Consider the following 16,549-nt stretch of genomic DNA (forward strand, 5'->3'; position numbering starts at 1 on the left):
GACTCGATAATAGTGGTTCACCTTGTTTGTCCATTGACCATGATGAGCTTTTGCCATAATATTATAAAAGATTCACTTTTCTTTGCCGCTGACTATTCACCTCAAAAATGGATCATTTTCGTTCTATTTGATCAAAGAATCGCATAGGGACAATCCAATCTATCAAATTGTTTTCTGACAATGTATGTAGTCCCCAAATGATAAGATAATTTACATACCTACCCAAGCTTGTATAGATATTTCATGGTGAATCTTTGCAATATTTTATGTAGCTTTGTAATCGCTCGTGTTATATAACGATGGTTGTGTTCATTAATCAACGCATTTTATGAAAGACAATATAAACACCAGAATACCGCTTCACTTTTATATTCCATACATTAAATTTGACAAATTAAAATTAAAATATCTGCTAGACTAGTGGTTTCAGGGTATAAATTGGTTGATACTCTTTTGTAGATAATACTGATCTGTGTCGATCAATGCATTAAAATATCTATAATTGTATTTTAAAAAATGTATGTCACCTTCATATAACGTGTCCGTCTCGAAAAAAAGCACTTACACCAGACTGTGCCCCCCCCCCCCTCGAAACTATAAACTGCTTATCTAAATTATATTTTTCTACATGTAGTGTACGAATAATTTGTATTTATAGATTTGAACTAGTCATCCTGTAGATATTTGAATCCCAAAATGCATGATTTAAAATAATTCTTAGTTTTAATATTATAAAACTTTGCATATGGAGAAGGGAAGACAGGTCTCCTTAAAATCCCTGAAACTGTTTTCATCGATAATTCTCCGACACACGGTTTCACTGATACGAGACTTCACCGACAATAGCTTCGGCAATATTAGTACAGAGAAATACAAAAGAATTTTTACTTGTGTAAATTTACTGTCGCAGATATTTGATGGTCGGTTGTCTTACGGCGGTCGGATTAAAAAGAATTAACCCAAGCTCAGTATGCAGTACAAACTGGCTAACAATTAAATAAGTTATTGTTATAAGTTTGATTTCAATTAATTTACGCTAAGTTTGTATGAAATTTCAACGCAAATCAATATCAAATCCATGGTCTGTATTAGGTTTGGACATTATTAATCCGGCTGCCACAGCACTGTAAAGCGGCCGGCAATCATTAACTACTCGAATAACTATTCCTACGTAAGAAAAAATCCTCTCTTATTTCCTTGTGCTAATAATGTTAGTCAGTTAAGGGTGTTATCGGAGAAAACAGTTTTTTTTTTTAATTTTATTTTGGTTATTTTACAATTTGTCCTTATGGACATTTGGTAAAGTGTTATATCTTGTTGGTGAAGAAAAAAAAAAATAAAAAATAAAAAATAAATATAGCATGTGGGCGGCTACCCCCAGCGGGGTGCCAGCTTCGTTTTTTCTAAGTTATATCTTTTATGAGGTCTATGGGTGTTTCCTTTTTAGTCTTCTTGCGATGTTTGTTGTGTTGCACGTTTCAGCTGCCAGCTGGTTTGGGTGTGTTTCTATTCTTACTCTGTATCTTGTTGCGAATCTGGTAATCTCTTCCTTGACCGTTGGTATTCCCAGGTCTTTCCGTATGTCCTCATTTCTAACGTACCACGGGGCGTTTACCATTGTTCTAAGGATTTTGGCTTGGATTGTTTCTATTTTGTTTATATGGCACATTGCTGCTGTTCCCCATAGTGGAATTCCGTATGTCCAGATTGGCTTTATGATTATTTTGTATATTTTTAGTTTGTTTTCTGTGCTTAATTTGGATTTTCGGCTTGTTAACCAGTGCATTCGTCTCCTTGCTGTCTGTATTTTGTCTATTATTGATTTGATATGCTGTTTCCATGTGAAATGTGTATCTATGTGAAGTCCAAGGTATTTGACTTGCCTTGTTTGTGTTATTTGCGTGTCGTTCAGGAAGCTGTTTTGTGTTATCTGTTTTCTCAGTGTGAATGTGATGTGGTTGCATTTGTGAGGGTTAGCTTTAATTTGTTTGTCTTGCAGCCACTTTTCTATTTTTGTGATGTGCTCTTATAGTATTGTGGCTGCTGTTACAGGGTTAGTGTGCCTGACTAGTACGGCTGTGTCGTCCGCGAACGTCAATATTTTTCTATTGGTAGTTGTTGGTATGTTGGTCGTGTATAGTGTGTATAATATGGGTCCTAGGACGCTTCCTTGCGGAACCCCTTCTTTGATGTCTTTGACTTCGGAGTGTGCGTCCTTGATTTTTATTGTGAAGTCTCTGTTGCTTATGTATGATTTTATTATTTGGTATATTTTTTCCGGGAATTGTTTCTCGATTGTTTGAATTAGGCTTTCGTGGTTTATTTTGTCGAATGCTTTCTCTATGTCCATGAATAGGGCTGTACAATATTGTTTGTTTTCTATCGTGTGTATTATTTCGTTGACGAGTCTGTGCATTTGTTCTATGGTGAAGTGTTTGTTTCTGAATCCAAATTGATGGTCTGGTATTAATTTTTCCTTCTCTATTATTGGTTTTAGTCGGGCGTATATTACTTTTTCTAGTATTTTGGAGAGCACGGGAAGTAGTGATATTGGTCTGTAAGATGTTGTTTCGTGTGGGTCTTTGCCTGGTTTGGGTAACATTATGATCTGTGCCTGTTTCCATAATTTAGGATAATATTATATTCTTAGTATTGCATTGAATATTATAGTGATTAGTCGTATCGCTTTTGGAGGGAGGTTTGTCAAGATTTTACCATTGATTAGATCGATTCCTGGTGCTTTGTTGTTTTTTCGATTATGTTTCCAATTTCTTGCGCTGTTTTAGGTATGGTGTATTGCTTGTCAATTGCGGTGCTAGTGGTTAGCGCATCGTCGTCCGTATGGTTATTGTGGTTGCTGTTATTGATGTTGTGTGGTGTAAATGTGTTGCATAGGTGGTTGGAAAATTCTTCGGCTTGCTCTTCGTTGCTTCTTGCCCATGTGTTGTCTGCTTTTCTGATTGCTGGGGCTGGTTTTATTATCTTCTTTATTTTTTTTGTGGCTTTCCATAGTGAATAGTTGTAGTTCTCGTGTGCAGATAGTGACTCTATGAACTTTGTGAATTCGTTGTTGTTGTGCTCTTTTATTTTGTTTTTTATTTCCTTTGCGAGTTTGTTTAGGTGTTTTTTGTTTTCTTTTGTTCTATGTTTTTGCCATTTTGCTTTCGCTTTTCTTTTTTCGAGGATGTCTGATGGGATTTGTTTTGTTTATATAGTGGTAGTTTCAGGTTTAGTGGTTACCCGTGCTGCTTCTTGTATAGTTTCTGTAAGTGTCGTTACAGCTTGTTCGATGTGTTCGGGCGTTTTCAATGGGATGTTGCAGTTGATTTTGCTTTCGATTATTTCTTTGAAGGTTTGCCAATTGGTGGATTTGTTGCATAGTGTCTCTGAGTTATTGTAGAGTATTGGCTTGTTTCTGTATGTTATTATTATGGGTGTATGGTCGGAGCTAAGCTCGAGGCTGGATGCTATATTTATTTTATTTCCATTTAGTCCCTTTGTGACTGCAAAGTCGAGTAGGTCAGGGATTTTGCTCAGGTCTGTCGGCCAGTATGTCGGTCTTCCTGTGGATAATATATTGTGGTTGTTTCTCCTGTTGTGTTTTTCCAGGGTTCTACCTGGAGGTGTAGTGATTCTTGATCCCCATGTTGAGTGCTTTGAGTTGTAGTCTCCTGCTGCGATATACTTGTCGCCTAATTGTTGGAAGTATCCTTCACACATTTGCGCTGTGATTTAGTGTCGCGCTGATGCATATACTGCTGACAGCTGTAGACGATTGCTGCTAGTTTGTACGGTAACGGTAGTTGCTTGTATGTGTTCTTTACTAACTTGGCTGTGTAGGTGGTGTTTAATGTCGTTTCTTATTATCACTGCGGTCCCTCCGTGTGCTTTTCCTGAGGGGTGCTTGGTATCGTATATGGTATAGTGCGGTATTTTGATGTAGCTTTTTGTTGTGAAATGCATTTCTGATACGAGTAGTATGTCTATGTTGTTGTGGTACAGGAATGCTTTGGTTTCTAGGGCACTTTGTTGGAGGCCGTTAGAGTTCCAGGCAGCTATTTTTAGTATGTCCGTTTTTACTTTTTGCTTATCATGTTTGTTATCAGTTGTATCATAGCTGTGATTTGTAATGATTGCTGTTTGAATGCTTCGTTTTGTTCGCTTATCGATTTTGTTAACATTTCGGTGTTTTTGATGGATTGCTTTAGCAGTTCTTTTATTTCTGTAGCGTCGTTGGTGTTATTGTTGTGGTTTTGGTTGACTGCGGGTGTTATTTGCTTGGTTACTTGTGCGTAGCTTCGACTACCAGAGGTGTTGGTATTGTTGTGGTTGATATTCGTTACGTGCTGTACGTTTGTTGGTGTCTCAATTTCTGCGCTATCTTGTTGTGTGTGATAGTAATTGTTTGCCCCGCTTCGAAGTGGCGGAGACAGTTTACGTTGAAGTATTTTTCTGGCTGGACAGCCTTTGTAGCTGGCTGGATGGTTTCCGCTGCAGTTGTAGCACTTTACCTCGTTTAGTTTTCCCGTGTATGGGCAGTACGTTGTTAAATGCTTTTCTGCGCATTTGACACACACCGGGTTTCTGTTGCAGTAGTTTTTTGTGTGTCCATATTGTTGGCACCGCATGCATTGAGGCATGTCTTTTTTTTGTCTGGGTGGTTCGACTTTAATTATAGTGTTTAGGATTTGTTTGATTTCGAAGATTTCCTTGTTGTTGTTTCTAGGTTCGAGTTCAATTAGGAATAGCGGTAGTGGTTCTTTAGTATCAATTCTCGTTATGTTGTTTATTACCCTTACCTGGTGTCCGATTTTGGCTAGTTCCTCACATATGTTGTTTGTATTTGTCTTTGGGTGTAGTCCTCTCATTACCGCTTTATAGCTTTTGTCGGTTTTAAGCTGGTAGGTATGGTACCCGGCGTTTTTTTCTTTTAGCACCTTTATCACTTTTCTGTAGGTTTCTGGGGCGTTGGTTAGCACTTATACCTGGTTCAGTTTTAATTGTTTAATTGTGTAGTTTTCTTTGCCTGCTGTGGTGTTTAGCGGTTCGAGGAGGGGGTCCATTATCTGCGCGTCGATGTGGATTGGTGGTGGTTTGTTGTTGTGTGTTGTCGGTTTTTCCGTTGCGTCTGGTTCCTTCTCTTGTGGCAGTGCGCTGAAGGGGTTTTGTAGAAGAATTTTCTGGAGCTATGGCTTTCTTTCTGTTTCTGCGGACCTCCTAGTATTTGTGTTTGTTGTTAGTTTTCTTCTTTTGCTGGGATTTACGACCTTCCAGCTTTCGTCTTGTTGTGTTAGATGGTTGTTGGTGGTGTTTCTCTCGTCGCTCATTTGGGTGATTTCCATTTCGGTTTCTGTGCATTCTTGAACTTCCATGGTTTTGTATATGGCGTATGTTTCGCCGTTGTTCGATATCCTGAGCGGTGGCACCCGTTTCATTGCTTTGCTTTCCCCGCTTTTCGCACTTTCGGGGGCACTGTTTTTCAATGTCCGATTTCGACGGAGAGACTTCACTGGGCACTAGGCACACGTCTGTACTCTTCGGCAGTCGAAAGGGAACTGTTTGTTTTACTTGCCTCTTATTTTGGTGAAATTAAAACTGAAATATTTTTTAAACTAAACATTTTCGTATACGAATACCTTTACATTTTTTTATATGGAGTAAAAAATACGCATCGACTAATATATAGAAAGATATAAAGTTCCATGTTAAAAAATTACGGAAACATCTAAATCTCGAAAAATATGGCCATGAAGAAAATTGTATCATAATATGTGTCTCTCGGAACAAAATAATTCATTCCTTAAGCGTTTCCGCATATCATAATATCATTAAAAATAACAGAGAATCGCTTTGTAACAGAATTATTGATGTATTTGTACGTGTATGTACATATCGGATATTTTCAGTAACTCTGTTACAAAAAGATTATATTATGTACACACATATACATATATGTATATGTGTCTCAAGTTTTTTTTATTATGTAGTGTTAGCGCTTTTTGGGAAAAAACTTAAGAAAACGAAAAGAAATATTTTAATTAAGAAATATCTTAGTATTTTAATTAGTCCGCAACAGTCACAACCTACTGAATCACACCATTAAATATAATACAATCAGCATATGACTTTGTAAATTTTGCACACTTTTTTCATACTTTACCCACATGTATCTACATATAGTGGTGGACAGAAGAAAGTTTAAAACTGATACTTGTATATGAGTATAACTAAAATTTATATTAAACATCTTTTCTGTACATTTGTCTATCTTAAGATACACGTTTATATTATACATTCATTTTTCTTGTTAATCATAGTTCAGTTTTATAAAATTGCAATGTTTTATCCCACCTTTCTCTTTAAACTTTCTTGTGGACGTCACTGTCTATAACATATACACAACACCGTTTGACACAAAATAGCCTGAGACATCATATATCATTTTTGTAATACGTTATTATTAACATATATAATGGATAAAACAATTAATAATTTTTGATTAACCTGAGGCTATAAAAATTCTTTTTCTCAAAAAGGAAAGAAACCATTTTACTCTCGTATATCTTTACATCCTGTATGTATTATAATATTACAACTTAATGTTGTGAATATATTACAGATATGACATAATGCTGAAATGTTGGAAAGCCAAGCCTACCCTACGTCCGAGTTTCACAGAATTGGTACAGGGTATTGGCGAATTATTAGAAGAAAGCGTAAAAGCGGTAAGTTTGATGTTAACAATTTCTTGATATCTGCCAATCTATTTACTTTAAAATTTAATTTCTAAAATCCTACGTTCATTTATGGCCGCTCTGTATAACATATATGGAAAATTATTGTCTTCACTGATATGAAAAATATTTATGTTTCATCTTTCATTATAAAAACTATTATATTTGGAAAGTTAATTACGAAAAGAAGCATACAAAATAATAACGTAACTTTACTATACTTACCTTTGCTTTTACAATAATAACAATATTTGTGTATTTTCGTCCAGTCGCGGGGAGACGCGATCGCGTTGAAGTACGTCAACGGGAGTCGTAAATTCCCATTACGATTATAAGAATCGACACCACGAGCAGGACGATCCCCTTATTTCTTGTGGTATAATAGGGGTGTTTGTTGTTGAATACAACTGTAGTCTACAGTTATATATATATGTCGGAGATGAAAGGACACCGGCCCCCCCCCCTCCGTTGGAATTATTTGGAAAAGCCTCAATACTGTAGCATTTACGAAATAACCCAGACACAGTCATTCGAAACTTGATACAATGAGTTTAGGCTCGAGGCGACAACTGGTCGCCGAGCGTAGCCACGGTCACGGGATGAACGTTCCACCTAACAGAGATATAAAGTAACATAGCTTTCCTTTAAAGAATTGGCAGTACAGACACTTGATAATAAGACATTCCAACAGCCCCGCAGCTCGCCACACATAGACCCCATTCTTTGGGCCAGATGATCGCCAGATGCCGATGCATCGTTTACAGTTTATGTTCAGATAGCCTGAGGAACCGTTACAAATCTTAGGACTTAGTTAACTAAAGTCCTTCAGATTGACAAACAGTCTTTATTCTATCAGCCTGTAAATCTGTCACCTATTGCGGGAAGTTATGGGAAAGCCTGATTTGGTCACGTACGACGTTGCCTGCTAGGAACTCTCTCTCTAGGGCGGCTAGCATCCTTTTCTAACCGCCAACATAGAAATTGACCAATTAACAGCAGCGTCTATTTCCCTCACCCTCCGAGTGGAGGCTTTCTTTGACGAATCCGATGATCTCGTGCCCTTAGGCACACCCCATCATAGTTTTCCTCTGCAGCGTCGTCGCGACGGAAAGTCATTCTTTTCTGGCAATCTGATTAGCTAAGAGTCAATCAAGCGTTCCTAGTATCACGAGTAGTAAGTCGAGTCCGACTTAGACTTTGAAGCAAAGTATATTCGTTATCCCGTGGACCGTGGATTCGCTATATCGAACCTAGGGCCATTGTCATTAGCGTCCAGTTACCGTGTCCGATCGTCAATCTTGTATCAGCCATACTTGTGTAATAAATATCTGTGCGACAACCATGAACAACACTGGTGAAGGTTCATTATACGCCCCTACCGCTAACCCGACATATATATATATATATATATTTCCACCAACTTACAACACTTATAGCGTAGACAGGAATTATTTGACTTCGTCGTGTCGTTTGACTTCGTCGTGTCGGAAAGTATAATGGGCGATTAACCCGAGGGTTGATAGATTTGACGTGTTGAGTACCGAGAACTTGACTGTCCGAGGATTGATAGAACAGTAGACTTGACTGCCCGATGAGTGAAACAACAGTAGACTTGACTGCCCGAGGAGTGTAAGAACAGTAACAGACTCGTCTAGTACTATTTAGGAGGAAAGCTCGGTGTGGGTATACCCCTTTTGAACTAAGAACGCGGATTTGTTGTTCACACTTTTCGGTAGAAAAGTGAGGGTAACGATCCGCGATACCCATTGGTTATAGCCAATGTTAATAAATAAAATACGAGGAGAAAGTCTCCTGCAGATGTGGCTCATGGGTGTCCTTGTTCCTGGGAAAAATCAGCTATTTCGCTGGGCACATCTGCTTTCTCCGTAATTAGCAAGAGCGTGCAACAAACACAAGGACCGTTCAAAGGACCATCCATAAACCGAAAATACTTATATGAATAGAAGTTAAGTTAAAAAGATTCGGTTTATGGTGGTTCCTTGGGTTTATTGCGGGTCAGTGTAACGAGGGGTAGGCCTTGGCGACCAGACCGAGAGGGACGTCGCACGGATCATCTCGCGCGACGTAACAACTTGTTTTATACAAAAATATATCTACTTTGTATCTTAAATATGTTAATTTTCACTGCAATCTAAATATGCTGTACTTTGTGACAAAATAAGTGGGGTAGGGTACGATTATTTGAGATACAAGCTTCAATATTTTAAAATTCAACCTTGAACTATACGTAAAATAATTAATTTCTATATTAAAAAGATTACTAATATGTGTAAAATACATACTTGTGAGGAATTAAAATTTTATTACAAGACTATAAAAGTCTGTAAGTTTTCAGGCTTAACAAGAAAAAATATTAAGGATGATAAAGTGATAGATACAGTTATTTGAATCAGAAAGGAGATATTATATAAGAACTAATAAAATAAATAATAATATAACTTCTAGAAATAAAGTAATGTACACACATTACTAAATTATAATAATAATTACATCTAAGAATTTTAACATTGATTAACAAACTTCTTAGTTTTTTTATATTTTTTTATTTATTTTTTTATATATTTTTGTAGAAAACTATGGTCGAACTATCAATATAAATACTCGATATATTTCACACCATTCACACCATTAATTACACCACCAACAAGTTAAACAGTTTGCTTTCAAATGTAAATCACTCAAAAATTATCCATAACCGAATTTGATGAATTATGAAGCAAATTGTATTATAGCTTCACTCAAATGTGATACTGACTCAAACGAGTCCCTTCATTCATATTAAATTTTGTGTTGGCGGAAGGTCAAATATGTTGATATTCGTAAGAAGTGGTGAAACGCATTAAAGGCAAAAATGGACTAACTTAAATCTAACCCTGATTTAACGAATTACATTATATTATATGAGTTTAATTCGGGCAAAATAAATTCCTCCACTTTCGTGTAATTAATTTAGTTTATTGGAATACTATATTCATTCAGAAAATATTTTAGCTTAAACTATTTTTCATCTCAATATCTCATATGTGTTTCTTTACTTCTAAACTGAAACATGCTGTTCTTCACAAGACTAATAAAATGTATTATTTTACATAACATATTAAAATTGTATTAAAATTGAATTGAATCTATATTTAATGCGCCAGAATTTTACTAAATCTACTATACAATAAAATTACTATCTTCCATAATATTTAATTAAATTTCATTAATATTTCAATAACATTTAATTATATTTCACAGCATTTTGTACGTCGTTATAATCTAATTATAATACATTAAATATCTATCTGATTCGCAGCATTACATCAGTCTAAACGATCCTTACATGGACATGAATACGACGCTACTGGAAGGTGGTCGGAGCGACTATCTAACTATGCTCTCCGCACCTGATCACGCAGCACTCTCTTCTCCCATCCACGATTATTCAAACTTGCCCGCTTCAAACACAACGTACCTGTGCATGAGTCCCACTAGCCAGAGTGGGTACGATTCAGAAATATTCAGTCCTAGACCTAATCAAGAGAGAACGCACTTCAAATTTCCGATCATTTCCGATTCAGAAGACGCTGTAGAATTGTCACCAATGTTAAAGAAACCAGAAGAAGAGGATCCTTATATGCAACCAATTAACGTACACGCGCGGCGAGCGGAGTTCGTCCGACAGCAAGAGACAATGAAGAATCAACCAATAGATCATCAGCCCATCAATAGGGATTTCGCATATTGTAATACTCCACGAAATGTTCAGTTGATAGATTTAAACGAGAAAAATGAAAAGAATGAGAAGGATTCTGACGACATTGACATATTAAATACTGGAAATACGTTATCAAAGAAGGATTTTATACCAGCCATCATTAGGACACAGGGCAATTACGTAAACATGCCGAAGCAGAAGAATGACTTAAGGTTAGACATGCCAGCCAGTTTTAGCAATCCTAGTTACGTGGTGATGGCTAATTGCGAAAAAGATCAGATGAAAGTCTGAACCTGTGCATGAACAAAATTTGACAATTGTTCTATAATGATGATTAACTGAAGGGAATGTCTATTTCAGGCGGGCTTTCATGGATAGACATGTGGATATGGATATGGTAAATGGAGAAAAATGAACAATAATACATCTTTTTACTGTCTCCTACCGATAGGATCTGATACACTTTGAAGTAATTAGAATCTGTATACAGTGGCTACAAAAAGTATTTATACACTACTGTACATATTTATTAGTTTATTAATTAGTTAGGCCCAAGTATATAAAATTTTGTGTCATTTAATAGTACATATGCACTTTTATATGATTGTAAAAATTTAATAAGGACTTGATTTAAAAAATGCTTTGTTGGGTATGTAAGGGTATGTGCAAATACTTTTTTTGTAGCCAATAAATGTGACAAGAAAATTGAATCACTTTGAACATGATTTAAATCTCAAACTGTGTCCTTGTTGAAACAACAAAGAGAAGTTCTATTGCCTGTTGTTGCTGCATGTTTCAAACAGTATTCAATAAATATCAACTTGTAGAAACATTTTGTGTACACTAAAGCAACATAATTAGAGAAGTATATAAGTTTTAGTTTCAAAGTAAAATTTACTTCCAGTTGTCCACATACAAATATGTCATAAAACAATTGAAAAAGTGTATATACTAAATTTTTTTTTTTATTTTATTTTTGGTTATTTTACAATTTGTCCTTATGGACATTTGGTAAAGTGTTATATCTTGTTGGTGAAGAAAAAAAAAATAAAAAATAAATATAGCATGTGGGCGGCTACCCCCAGCGGGGTGCCAGCTTCGTTTTTTCTAAGTTATATCTTTTATGAGGTCTATTGGGTGTTTCCTTTTTAGTCTTCTTGCGATATTTGTTGTGTTGCACGTTTCAGCTGCCAGCTGGTTCGGGTGTGTTTCTATTCTTACTCTGTATCTTGTTGCGAATCTGATAATCTCTTCCTTGACCGTTTGGTATTCACAGGTCTTTCCGTATGTCCTCGTTTCTAACGTACCACGGGGCGCTTACCATTGTTCTAAGGATTTTGACTTGGATTGTTTCTATTTTGTTTATATGGCTCATTGCTGCTGTTCCCCATAGTGGAATTCCGTATGTCCAGATTGGCTTTATGATTATTTTGTATATTTTCAGTTTGTTTTCTGTGCTTAGTTTGGATTTTCGGCTTGTTAGCCAGTGCATTTGTCTCCTTGCTATCTGTATCTTGTCTATTATTGATTTGATGTGCTGTTTCCATGTGAAGCGTGTATCTATGTGAAGTCCAAGGTATTTGACTTGCCTTGTTTGTGTTATTTGCGTGCCGTTCAGGAAGATGTTTGGTGTTATCTGTTTTCTCAATGTAAATGTAATGTGGTTGCATTTGTCAGGGTTAGCTTTGATTTGTTTGTCTTGTAGCCACTTTTCTATTTTTGTGATGTGCTCTTGTAGTATTGTGGCTCCTGTTACAGGGTTAGTGTGCCTGACTAGCACGGTGTATATACTAAATGAACACTTCTTTCTGTTGTAAAGTGCTGCTGTATATTGCTTATCTCTTCTCTTTTTTTTAATTTTACCATTTCAGACAACAACAGACAATAAGCAGTAACTTTTGTTACTGGCAACTGTTACTACATAAAAGATATAACCTAGCAAACACGAATATGGCACCCCGCTGGGGGTAGCCACCCACATGCTATATTTATTTTTATTTTATTTTTTTTTTACCAATAAGACATAACACTTTACCAAATGTCCTTCAGAACAAATTGTAAAAAACCAAAATAAACTAAAAAAAAAAAAAAAGAAAAAAACTGTTACTGGGCAGTAAACATATTCATTTAGGAATATGTTCACATATTCATAGGAGTTTTGAAAAGTATTGGTTAAAGTGTTAAAGCAATTGCTTAGTAAGCGAATAAACAAGGTTCAGAACAGTGAGCAACAACAATTGCTCAAGTTGCTTCAGTTTTAATCAGTCTTGTTTGAAGGCCTTGGAAATTTTGGTAGCATATGAAAGCCAATCTTAAGGATATCTACTGATAAACCTACTAGTTTACAGACCTTGAGAAATATTCTGTTGAATATTTTAAGCACTTTCATTTACTGTTGCCTAAGTGGTACATTGACATAAGGTATTAACTCATTATGGGCCAATATTGCATTAAATTAAATTAATGCATAATATTAAAGGACCATTAAAGATTGTTTAATTAGTTTACATCATTGAATTCTTCTTATTAATTGTGGCAAAGAGAATACAAACGGCTTGTTTAATATTCTTTTGCTACTACTTCTTCACAAAGTAGAATCCATAGTTTTATGGAATTTAAAGAATTAAGATTGAAAATTCAGGACTTATCAATATTTATCAGAATTTTAAGCTTTGGATTGTGTTTAAAATGATTTGAATCTTCATAGTTTTAAAAAACTTTGAATAGTTTCAAAGTTGAGAATCAAATAACCATCACTACTGTTTGCTATTAACGTGCATGAGGGTGAGCTCTTTCTTACGTGTGCATGAGCGTGTATATGTGATTAAACAAGATGATTGATTTAAATATCACTTTTTGCATTTGTGCATGTTGTTCCATCTTTAATGTGCCATGACGAAAATCATTTAAAATGATTTGACGAACGAGATAAAGAACATATGTATGTTATATAATATATATGATTGATCTTTTTAACTTTGAATACTCATAACTTTTTAGCTTTTGAATACTCATGAAAAATTTCATTAATATGAGCAATACTGCATGATAACCTTTCGGAAAAGAGACATATTTGACAAAAATGACAGAAAATAAAATTGTGAAGAATTAAAGATACATAATTATTCGTTTTTCAAAATTAAACATTCTAATGTTATTATCTGATACAGGAATATATAAATAAAATACTTTAATTTTTTATGTTAATTTTAAGGCTAGTTGAGGTAATAAAACAAAAAAAGAAGAATGAACTTACAGAAAAGTTCTATCCTCTCTAGTTTCGATAATGTTGAAATATGTTATATAAATCAACATTTTGGGCAACTTTTTCCTATACATATAACTAGAGGTTTCGGTTAGTTTCCAAGACATTTGTAAAAAACTGTCTACATCACTATAGAATTGATTGTAAATAGTCTACCAAATATAAAAAAAAAATCACTATAGTAAATTTTGTCTATAGTTGTGTACCTGTTGCCACTTATGCGTCAGTATTTTATAAACGAGGGTCAGTCAAAATTTAAATGCCTCGTGCACAATTGGATATGAGAGGCTCCAAAAAGTATCTGTTGTAACTTATAACTAAATTAAAAGCGATAATGATCAATATATTGGGTTTAGGTGTGAGTTTGACTTTTTAATATGGCCGTTACAAGATAGCCAAACAGACATTGCTTGGAGTCTCACATGTCTAATTGTAGATAGGAAAATTGTATATAGGAACAAATTATGCAAAATGTTGATTTTTATAACATATTCCAAAATCATCGAAATTGGAGAGGATGGGGAACATTTCTACAAGTTCACTACTTTTTAATACCTGTTTAAGCAATTGATACATCGCATACGAATCGAATCTTCTTTCGAAACTAACAGAAGAAATTAAAAATTTTAAAATACGTTATTAGTATGCATTTATTGATAAATTACCGTTTCTAATATGATTTAAGCATTAGTCATAATCAGATATCGTACACTTCGAAGGATTTGGAAACAATTCCCTAATTTTTATACGCCTTTTTATATTAATGTTCAATTAATGTTTAATATACTTATGAAATCTATTATTTGATTTTAAACGATTTTATTTATTTTATCATCTCTCCAAAATGAAGACTATCAGGAGAAAAATATGCATACTTTGTACTTCTTCATAAAAGATTTTATATATCATTCATAATGGGTTATATATCAATCCTATATTACCAAAATTATACTGTTATTTGATTTTAAGATTAGACATATATTTTTTTCATTATTATGATCATTTCACAATTATCCATCGCTATAATATTTTGTATGCGTTTAATTTTTTACAATAATTTACGAATCTATGATTTATTTTTCGGAAGTTTAAAAGGTTGTTCTTTTTTCGATATCGTTGAGTCATGTGGGCCCATACAGTTTAATTTAGGTATGTGCTAGATTACTTCGTTTTAGGATGTTTAATTTTAATTTGCATTTTATTTTTTATGCGATAAATGGTAATTGTGATCTTTATATGCAAAACACAGAATACAAATTAAAATGAACCAAACTCTAAAATTAAGTAACTTAACTTAAGCTCTTGTGGGTCATCTACGAATCAAGAGTTGGAGAATTAGCAAAAGTGGACTTATCATGCCTTTCATATGTAGTCTTCAAATGTACACGTAGAAACTGAGGATCACAAAGCAGATCATGATAATTTTCCTTCTGTTGATTTTCTGATTTTGATGACTCTTATTTGGTAGCTAAAAGAATGTATTTTTATATACTATAATCAAAAAGCCAATAACGCAAAAACCAATAATGCCTATACTTGTATAATATTGTGAACCTAATCTTATAATCTGACATTCAATATTTTTTTAATATTTAAGAAGCTGTAAAAACACTTAATCGAAGAAATAGACAATTAGACAATTTTGGAATTAATTGGTAGTGTAATAGAATTACAGTTGTTTGCTTTCTAAAAAGTAAAAATGTGATTTAACATGGTTTTTCCCTGTAGTCTTTATTATATTTAGAATGAAAATGTGAGTCAAATTCCAAATATGTATGTATGGAGATACTTCGATACTTCGATATGATATTACGCCACACTTAGACCGACTTCAAAAAAGAAGGAAAGTATCGTCAATTCGATGAGTATATATATTTTTTAATAGTATTATTGTACGAATAAATGTGAAATCGTATTGATGAGATATAAAGACATGTACAGAGACAACATGCCGTTGATGAATACTTTTAATAATGTACTTATTATTTGTTAATTTAAACAACAATAACAAACGTTTTAGATTTATACAATTTATAAAAGCATAATGTTTGAGTAAAATGGGTTCGTTTATCAATATTTGATATTCAATACGTTATAAGTTTGAACGCAGGATTTAATTCGAATCTAATAGGTACGAATTTCGAAAAATTTTATATATTTAATTACAGCCAAAGATGCACAACGTGTTTTAATCTCAATTACACAACTCTACTCGTTAGATAAGAGAACATCATGACGAAGCGCGGGTGTCGGTGTAATTTAAATTCTCTGAGGTTTACGTTTAGAATGTATAAAGTTTGTATAATAAATTTTTTACCTTCTTCGCAATACTTGTGTGTTCGTTCTTAACAACATAGCAATAAAGTACATGTTTTTTATAACTAGATTGTGAATGTTCATGCAAGAATGCAAATAAAGAAATAAAACCTAGATAAAAATTTTATATGATTAAAAAATTATAAAAATATGTTGTTCATATATTATTTTTTGAATAACGCGTATGTTTCGCATATTTATGTTTGAAAACGTATGCAAAAATATATTGCGTATCACTTACTTATTGCAATGTATTTATCTCATCAAATTAATTTAATTTATCGAAACTATGTAAAGTGCTAACAACAATTATATGTAATTGACATAAAGTATAAACCACGTTAAACAGCGTATTTGCAATGTTGACTGTTAAACGTAAGACGCAGCAGTTTGTATTTCAAATTCGAATAGTTCGATTTGACTTATCACATCACTAGCCTGCAACGTGAATCATATATGTTATCATATGTTAAATAGAGGTAAATGTAAGAGAAGGTTTTTTAAATTTTATAA

At 34.1% G+C, this 16,549-nt stretch overlaps 1 protein-coding gene across 3 annotated transcripts in view; it reads left to right on the top strand.

Annotated features, from left to right (window-relative positions):
• LOC132909840 (vascular endothelial growth factor receptor 1) overlaps positions 1 to 16,050 on the top strand; it is a 61,183-nt gene extending 45,133 nt beyond the window's left edge. For 2 of the 3 annotated variants that reach the window (XM_060964961.1, XM_060964963.1), the window contains exons 22-23: positions 6,620 to 6,725; positions 10,054 to 16,050. In XM_060964961.1, the coding sequence (XP_060820944.1) occupies positions 6,620 to 6,725; positions 10,054 to 10,746 (799 nt within the window). In that variant the 3' untranslated portion in view covers positions 10,747 to 16,050. The remainder of the gene's footprint in view (positions 1 to 6,619; positions 6,726 to 10,053) is intronic. The other variant, XM_060964962.1, reaches the window with a different exon arrangement.
• Positions 16,051 to 16,549: the final 499 nt, after the last annotated feature.

Source organism: Bombus pascuorum, chromosome 8 (genome assembly GCF_905332965.1).
Source record: "Bombus pascuorum chromosome 8, iyBomPasc1.1, whole genome shotgun sequence".
Lineage (NCBI taxonomy): Eukaryota > Metazoa > Arthropoda > Insecta > Hymenoptera > Apidae > Bombus > Bombus pascuorum.